Genomic DNA, 7,628 nt, shown 5'->3' on the forward strand with positions numbered 1-7,628 from the left:
TGGTTCACATCCCCTGCCCCCACTCCCCAGGGCTCCAGGCCACATCCCCAGAGAAGAAAAGAGCCCATGGCCCTCGGGAGAGTTCCTAGGAAGAGTCCCACGTGTATCTGATGAGGTCACAAAGCCCCTCCACGGAAGGCTCCTCCCCCAGGCCAGGGAGACCACCCCTGGCAGGGCCATGGCCAAGCCCTGGGGAAGCTGAGCTCAAAGCCAGGGCCAGTGACTCGGTGCCCTGGGTGACCCCCCCTTTATGTAGCCACCATGAACAGGCTCTGGAACATCAGGCACCCGGACCCCCTGCCAGGCCCCCCACAGTGGGTCCCCACCCTGGGCCAGCTGCAGAGGACCCTCCAGAAGGGCGAGTACCTGCCCCTCTACCCGCTGCCCATGTTCGAGAGTAACTTTGTCCAGGTTTCCAGCTCCCTGCGCCCTGGGGCAGAGAGGGGCAGAGTGAGACCCCTTGGGCTGGGGGCGGTTGGGGCCACTGGGGACTCAGGGGGTAGGGGCTTGGTCTGGGGGGTGCCACAGAGCATTACAGGAAGGGGTGGTCCCAGCCCTCCTCCCTGGCCCCCCCCAGGTGACCAGCCGAGGGGCCCCCGTGTACGTGCACCACAGAAGCAACCACCTGACCATGGGTGTGGCCGCCTCCCTGCCCAGCCCGGTGCTGCCAGACCTCCTGCTCATTGCTCGGCCCTCCGAGGCCAGGGACTGCTCCAACCTCGTCCTCACCAGGTGCCTGCACCCCTCCACCCCCTGTCGCCCCACCCCCATCTCCTGCTCTACCTTCTCCATCTCCTGCCTCCACCAGGATGATCCCGCTGAACCTGGTCCACCTCCGTGTCCACAACCTGTCTGCCTGGCGCCTGGAGCTTTGCTTGGTCACAGGCCGCTACTACTACCTGGAGCTGAACGCCCCCGACAGCGAGGTGGCGTTTCTGTTTGACCGCTGGATCCGGCTCATCCACCTGCTCCAAGAGCCAGTCACCTTCTGGGCCCCCAGGACCTTGAAAACGCCCCTCTCGGACCTGGCCCAGATGGCACCTCCGGCCTCCACCTGGACCCTCCAGGTGGGGGCATGCTCACACTCACACAGACCCCAGCGGGCAGTGATGGTGAGAGATCCAAAAGGGAGCCAGGACCAAGAGCCTGAAGTCCAGGGTCCCCAGGAACAGGGCTGGGGACCTGGGCACCTAGGTCTGAGGGAGGAGGGGCTGGGGGCCTGGACTCCTGGGTCTGAGGGAGGAGAGGCTGGGTCCTGGAGTCCCAGGCTGGGTACTCGTGGAGATGTGGAAGCCAGGAAGAGGTTGCCCCTCCTGACCGTCCTTTCTCCACCCACAGAACCAGTCCCGCTGCAGACGGTCAGGTGAGCAGACTCTGGCACCCACGGGATTCACTGCCCCTCAGCTTCTCCTCTGCCATGTCTGGGTGGGGGCCTCCAGCACTGGGGTCCTTAAGGCTTCTGTCTGCCCCCTGGCGGAGCTCCCCACCAGTCCCCTCTCCCATTGTCCTTCCCAGAATCAGGGATCCTGACTCAGGTCTTCCCCTCTCTTTTCAGCCATGATTGTTGACCCCACCTTTTCTTACAAGATGCTGACGTCTCAGAAACAGAGGAAGGCCAAGGTGAGCAGACCCCCGCAGGGCTCTGGGTGAGGGGCAAAGGGCCAAGGGGCTGTGCCTCCTGACGGCCCTCCCTTCCTCGTCCTTCTGCCAGACCCCCAAGCGCCAACTCAAGTCCCAGGCCGTGGGTGACTCCGTGCCTCTCATCTGGTCTCAGCTGGAGCAGCCTGGCCCTGGGAAGAAAGCCACAGAGAAAACGTAGGCTTGGGACCATGTCCCCAGTGGGGTTGGGAGAAGAACGGGGACGCCAGCCAAGTCCCACCAAACTGTGCCTGCAGGTCCCACCCAGAGCTCGGCCTTCACGGCTCTCAGACCAAAATCCAAGTTTCCGGTGAGCACACCCCTCCCTCTGCTTCTGTGAATGAACCCCGCAGCTCTGGCCCTACCCCTTAGCGCTCAGGCTGCTTGCTTCCCTCCCAGGGAAGCCCAGCATCAGCATCCGGACCATCTTCAGCATCGTGTCCAGCACCATCAACCACAAGCTGTCCTCTTCCAAGGCAGGCTACGCAGTGGGGGCCTGAGCCCAGCTCCTGAGATTGAGGGGGCGAAGCTGGGGCGCAGGACCCCTGGGTCTGAGGGAGGAGCAGCTGGGGGCCTGGTCTGTGTCTGAGAAGCACCCCCCATTCTTCCCCCCATCTTCCTCCCCTTCCCTCATCTTCCTCCACTCCCTCCAGAGTCATCCAGAATCCGATGGGGCAGTGGTCCTTGACAGTTTAGTGAAGACCCCTCCATATTGCATCTCAGAGAACAGCCCTGATATTTCTCTGCTGGTCTCCTACGACCACGTGGATATTCGACAGAACATGGAAGACCTGTCAGACCTCGATTCCAGCACATTGTCCTCCAACTCCCTTAGCCAGGACTCCTACTGTCCCAGCTTCTACCTGCCTGTCCCCTACTCCTCTGTCCCCCAGCACAAGAAGAAGGCCAGGCCTCCACCCTCCCAGAAAACCTCCTCTAGCCCTCCCATCTCTTGGGAGGATCCATTCACCCTTGACCAGGCCCAGAAGGTCTCAGCCGTGCCTGCTCCATCCCAGAAGTCCCCAGCTGGACCTTCTGCTCCCCAGAATACCCCAGTTCCAGCTCCTGTTCCCCAGAAATCCCCAGTCATACCTGGTTCATCCAGAAAGACCCCATATGTGCTGGCTATTCTCCAGAAGGCCCCAGCCATACCTTCCCTGTCTTGGAAGATCCCTCTTGTATCAGGGATCCCCAAAAAAGCCATGCCCTGTCCTGTTCCAAACCAGAAATCTCTGTTCCTATCTAGCCCATCCCCAAAGGCTCACACTTCACCCACCCAATACCAGAGGACGCTGGACCCTGCCAATTTTGGCTCATTGCCGAGGGGAAGACCTGTTGAGCACGTGCTTGAGAGAAGCCAGCCGGAAGGGAAGACAGAGCCGTTGGTGCTGGTGGGCACCCAGGAGACAAAGGTCACAGAGATGTGGGCCCGGAAAATGTCCCTGGAGCTGCCTTTCTGTACCACCCAGAAGGAGACAAAGGGGGTCGTGATCAGCAAAGCCCAGGAGATCACCCTAGATGGCTCGAAGGGCAAGGGCAAGGGCAAGGTGGAGGACAAGGTCCATGGGATGATGGAGGGGAAATCCCCGGACTTGCCTGGCTTCAAGCCCAGGGTGACAGGGCAGCAACAGAAGTGGGTCAAGACCCAGGAGCTGGCCGCGGCGGGAGCCCCACAGGAGCGCAGACAGCCCTTCTCTGTGAAGGAGCTCACCTTTGCCAAGATGGTGATCCTGGCCAACTCCAAAGAGATGCCCTTGAGGCCAGAACTGGTTGGTTTGCCCTCCTGGCTCTTGACCCCGCAGGTGTCTGCCAGGTCATCAGTGGGCCCGGAGCCCCCCGACCCCAGCCAGGCCACGGTGTTGGCGAGCACCCCGGTGGCCGACAGGGAGGCGGAGAAGCTGCAGAGGCAGTCTTTCAAAGTGCCCCCACACTCTAGGTGTGGCCCCAGCAGCCCGAAGACAGAGAGAACCTCCCAGGTCCCCATTCCTCTGCCCGCAACGAGGTGGGAGGACGTCCAGTCCCCCATCTTGCCGAACTCCATCCCAAAGATGGAGGCCAGAGTATCCCAAAAGCCCAACAGAAAATCTCAGGGGACCACGGGGATGCCAGGCCAGTGTCCCCTGGCCACTACAGGGTCATCCTTGGAAGTTCTTGTGCCCAAGCTCTTGGAAATTGAGAATAAGAGGGACTCGGAGAACAAGGTGGAGAAGACAAAGAAAAAACTGAGCATCTTCACGCCTTGGCCCAGGTACTTGGGGAGACAGGACCTCCGGAGTTATCAGCAAGAAGGTGATGCCTGGTGGGATGACCTGAATGGGGCAGGCTTGGGGAGCACAGAAAGCAGGGACGCATCATGTTGCAAGCCCTTTAAAACATGATACTCCATGAAAAGGAGCCAGGCAAAAATGCCAGCTATATCGTGCATGACTCCACGTGTGTGAAATGTCCAGAACAGGCAAACCCGTAGCCACAGGAAGGAGGTTGGTGGTTACCAGAGGCTGGGAGGGATGGGGGAATGCTCGGGGACTGCTTCACCAGGACGGGGTTTTATTGGGGGGTAACGAAAATGCTCTGGAACTAGACAGAGGTGGTGGTTGTGAATGCGATGCCACTTTAAAATGGTCACAATGGCAAATTTTACGTGATGTGTATGTTCCAACTACACGTCTACTCGAGGAGGGTAATCCGAGACTCGCTCCGTCCAAGTAGTTTGCTGGAAGGGAGAGAGACATGGTCAAAATCGGAGTTTTTAAGAGGAAGAGATGTTCGTGCATTTGGATGTTGGGGTGAAGAATGCAGGGCCAGGCTTCACATTTGCGAAGCAGGAGGGCGAGAAACCGGGGAGGGACATGGCGGTGGGGAGCACTGGAGGCGGTGGGCTTGCCGGTTCCTAGAGCACGCGTTTACTGAGCGCGCACTGCTCTCTCTTCAGCAAGCACCGTTCCCAGAGGCTTCAGTAGCAAGATGCTGGGACTCAACCTCAGGAGCTGGCTAGAGTGTACAAGAGAAGCCCAGCGTGGCCTGGTAGCCCCTGACACCCTCAGACCCGCCTCACACCTGGCACCGAGTCCAGGCGCTGGAACCCCACCCGTGCTCTTTGCTCTTCGCCGCAGGCCCCAGGCGCCATGCCCCTCCGATGTAGGAAGCAAGGTGCCGAACAAGCCCGGCCGGGGGGGAGCGCCCTCTCTGGTAGAGACCAGAGCTATTTATACATTTATATATTAGGGGGGGTTGGGGGAGACTGGGGAGAACCGGCGGGGTGGCCCAGCTTTGCAGAGATTAAAAGCCTGAGTTTGAGACTCGGCAAAAGTCGAGACTGGGTGCCTGTGTGTGCGCGCACGCGGGCCCGGGGACGGGGCATGCGGCTGGAGGGGGGAGGGGGCGGAGGGAGGAGGGGTCCACGCCACCCACCGCATCGAGTTCCAGACCCTTTCCCGAAGCACATGGGCTCTCATTGGCTGGGGTCCCAGAGTCCCAGCCAATAAGGCCGAGGGGTCGTGGTTCTCCTCCGCTGAGACTCTTGAGACTCAAACGACAGGCGCCCCGGACGGAGCCACAAGCCCAGGGACGCACCGACATCAGCCTAGTGAGGCCGGGAAGGGTGGGATTGGGGCTGGGTTTCGGGGTGGGGATCAGGCACGGAGACCCTCCTGCCCGCAGGAGCTGCTGACTCAGTGCATGTTGGACAAGAAGCCCTCCAAGGGGCCATGGCCCACGCCACCTTTCGACCCGCGCTTCCCCAACCAGAACCAAACCCGCAACTGCTACCAGAACTTCCTGGGTGAGCCCTCACGGGCAGGGGAAGGGGAGCGGGGCGAGACGAGGGCAGAAAGGGGCGCACCGCAACTCCAGAGGGGCCCAGGCCCGCCTTGGAAGCGGAGACCGTTGGGGTGGGAGGCGGGGCGAGCCGTGGTCGAAGGGGCGGGGCGATGAAGGGAAAGGCGGAGACTGGCCTCGGGTGGGCGGGGCCGAGGCTGTGGAAGGGTGAGGTAGAGACGGAGTTGGCCGAGAAGGGAGTGGGACCTATCAGGGAGGGGTGAGGCTTGGTCGTTAGTGGGCGGGGCCTATTCTGGAGAGGTGGGGCGGGACGACGGAGAGCAGGGGTCTGGCAGGGAAGAGGTGGGACCGGATCTTGAAGAGGCGGGGACCGCTCTGAAGGCACTTGACTAGAGGTGTAGGGGCGGGGAAAGGAGAGCCAGGCTGTGGCCGGCAGGGGGCGGGGCCTGGTCTGGAGTAGGTGGGGCGGACCAGGGCGGGCAGGCCCGCGGGAGAGAGGGTAGGGACACCTCAAAGAAGCGAGAGGGGCGGGTCCTGGCCGGGGGCGGGGCCTGAGGTGCGGCCCCGCCCCCCGCCGGGTCTCGCTCCGCAGACTACCACCGCTGCATGAAGAAGATGAACCGCCGCGGGAAGAGCGCTCAACCCTGCGAGTATTTCTTCCACGTGTTCCACTCGCTGTGCCCCATCAGCTGGGTGAGCAGGGCGCGGGACGTGGGCCGATCAGGAGGGGCGGGCGACCGTGGGCAACGCCAGGCTGAGCCTGGGTCCCCGCCTCCCTCCCACCCTACTCCAGGTGGAGCGCTGGACCGAGCAGATCAAGTCGGGGACCTTCGCGGGCAAAATTTGACGGTCTGAGTTCGCGGCTCCTCCGAGAGACCGGCCCCAGGCGCCCCCATCTCCTCGTCTCCCGGGGACCTGGCCCCGACTCCCCATCCTCAGCCTCTAAGCACCAAATAAAGCTATGCCTCTGTTTCTTCTTAATGTCTGCCCCGTGTGCCGTGGGGAGTCCTCCTGGTGTCTGTGCCCTGGAGCCGACACTGCAGTCCTGAAGATGGGGCGCGGGGGCGGAGGACTGTGCCCCATCAGCGCTGGGATGGCGGGAGCACCTTCAGATCTCTGGGGCAGGAGCAAGCCAGCCCCTCCCATCCCTCCCCATCCACCCGTAGGCAGCAGCCACCAGCTCAGGGGCGCCTTGGACTCTCTGGATGCCAACGCTTGCTCACCAGGATGGCTCCAGGGTGCTCCTGCTTCTCAATCCCCACATCCACCAGTCACCGGAATCCCTCCTCAGGATCCTCTTCTCTTACCTGGACCACCTCGCGAACTCCTCCCAGGCTTTCTGCCCCTCTGTCTCAGTTCATCCCGGGCCATCCCACCCCAAGCTCTGCGGGGGATCATTTTTGGACCTCCCAGCGCTGACCCCATGTCCCTTGCTCCAAATCCTTTCTAGGCTCCATGTGACTCTATTTCCTCACTACTGCCAGGTGAGCCAAACCGTCCTCACGGCTGGCCTCTGTCCCGCAGGCAGGAGCACCCTTCTCCATTCTCTCAATGAAACAGGACAACCGGTCTCCAGACGTGTGGCCTCATTTCCCCCCTGCAGACACCTTCCAGACTGACACTCAGGGCACGCCTGAATTACTCTGCTCCTGCCTCACTGGAAGCTGGGCCTGCCCTCAGCCAAGCTCTGGGGCGGCAATGCCGAGATTTCAGACAGTCCTCAAAATACCGCCTCTCCAGCCACCTCCCCAGGCTGAGGAGTAGTGACCCTTGACCCAGCTCGGCAGCCTGGTCCTGCCCCAGACTGCCAGCCTTCTGGGCATGGGAGGGTTGGATTCTACTGTCTCTACCTAAAGCTGTCTCCCTCCTTGGGCATCCTGGGCCCCCTGCCTGAAGCTGACTCACGAAGACCCAGTCTGTCCAGAGCCGACCAACAGCCGACCCTTGACACAGGACGGATGAGATGCATCTGCACAGCAGAAACAACTGTGGCTGGATTTCCTGTCTGTCTCTCCCTCGCATGTTTGTTGTTGAGATTAATAGGTGGTGGGATTTTTAGACGCCTGCATTTCAGGTCCAATGATCTGCAGAATTCCAATGAAGTTATACAAAATAATTTATTGGCCAGAGAACAAAGCCCCCCCCCCAATGAAGTAGCCCCTGAATATCTAAAAGCTGATGGAGTCACAGCCCCTCCTCAACCTTGGACAGGA

The 7,628-nt window shown here is 61.3% G+C and overlaps 2 protein-coding genes across 3 annotated transcripts; both read left to right on the forward strand.

Annotated features, from left to right (window-relative positions):
* The first annotated feature begins 261 nt into the window (after window positions 1-261).
* Window positions 262-4,016, forward strand: GARIN5B (golgi associated RAB2 interactor family member 5B). Its single transcript, XM_037038134.1, has 9 exons — window positions 262-411; window positions 578-732; window positions 809-1,067; window positions 1,339-1,363; window positions 1,556-1,620; window positions 1,712-1,815; window positions 1,896-1,948; window positions 2,038-2,126; window positions 2,292-4,016. The coding sequence occupies exons 1-9, from the start codon at window positions 262-264 to the stop codon at window positions 4,014-4,016; spliced, it is 2,625 nt and encodes an 874-aa protein (XP_036894029.1).
* Window positions 4,017-5,203: 1,187 nt separating this feature from the next.
* On the forward strand, window positions 5,204-7,079 carry COX6B2 (cytochrome c oxidase subunit 6B2). 2 transcript variants are annotated; one of them, XM_037038103.1, is made up of 4 exons: window positions 5,204-5,224; window positions 5,299-5,419; window positions 6,008-6,108; window positions 6,866-7,079. In XM_037038103.1, the coding sequence occupies exons 2-4, from the start codon at window positions 5,317-5,319 to the stop codon at window positions 6,968-6,970; spliced, it is 309 nt and encodes a 102-aa protein (XP_036893998.1). In that variant the 5' UTR covers window positions 5,204-5,224; window positions 5,299-5,316; the 3' UTR covers window positions 6,971-7,079. The 2 variants fall into 2 exon arrangements, with proteins under 2 accessions (XP_036893998.1, XP_036893999.1); XM_037038104.1 differs by lacking the exon at window positions 6,866-7,079 and adding an exon at window positions 6,209-6,391.
* Window positions 7,080-7,628: the final 549 nt, after the last annotated feature.

The sequence above is a fragment of the Sturnira hondurensis genome, unplaced genomic scaffold (assembly GCF_014824575.4).
Source record: "Sturnira hondurensis isolate 20B ecotype Veracruz unplaced genomic scaffold, ASM1482457v3 Scaffold0024124, whole genome shotgun sequence".
Classification (NCBI taxonomy): domain Eukaryota; kingdom Metazoa; phylum Chordata; class Mammalia; order Chiroptera; family Phyllostomidae; genus Sturnira; species Sturnira hondurensis.

Bases quoted from the DNA above. Each gene is read 5' to 3' on its own strand.
- GARIN5B (XM_037038134.1), top strand. From the start codon at position 262: ATGAACAGGCTCTGGAACATCAGGCACCCGGACCCCCTGCCAGGCCCC. The intron at 1,621-1,711 runs GTGAGCAGACCC...TCCTTCTGCCAG, and splicing joins AGAAACAGAGGAAGGCCAAG to ACCCCCAAGCGCCAACTCAA. The intron at 1,816-1,895 runs GTAGGCTTGGGA...CTGTGCCTGCAG, and splicing joins AAGAAAGCCACAGAGAAAAC to GTCCCACCCAGAGCTCGGCC.
- COX6B2 (XM_037038103.1), top strand. From the start codon at position 5,317: ATGTTGGACAAGAAGCCCTCCAAGGGGCCATGGCCCACGCCACCTTTC. The intron at 5,420-6,007 runs GTGAGCCCTCAC...CTCGCTCCGCAG, and splicing joins CTGCTACCAGAACTTCCTGG to ACTACCACCGCTGCATGAAG. The intron at 6,109-6,865 runs GTGAGCAGGGCG...AATCCTTTCTAG, and splicing joins CGCTGTGCCCCATCAGCTGG to GCTCCATGTGACTCTATTTC.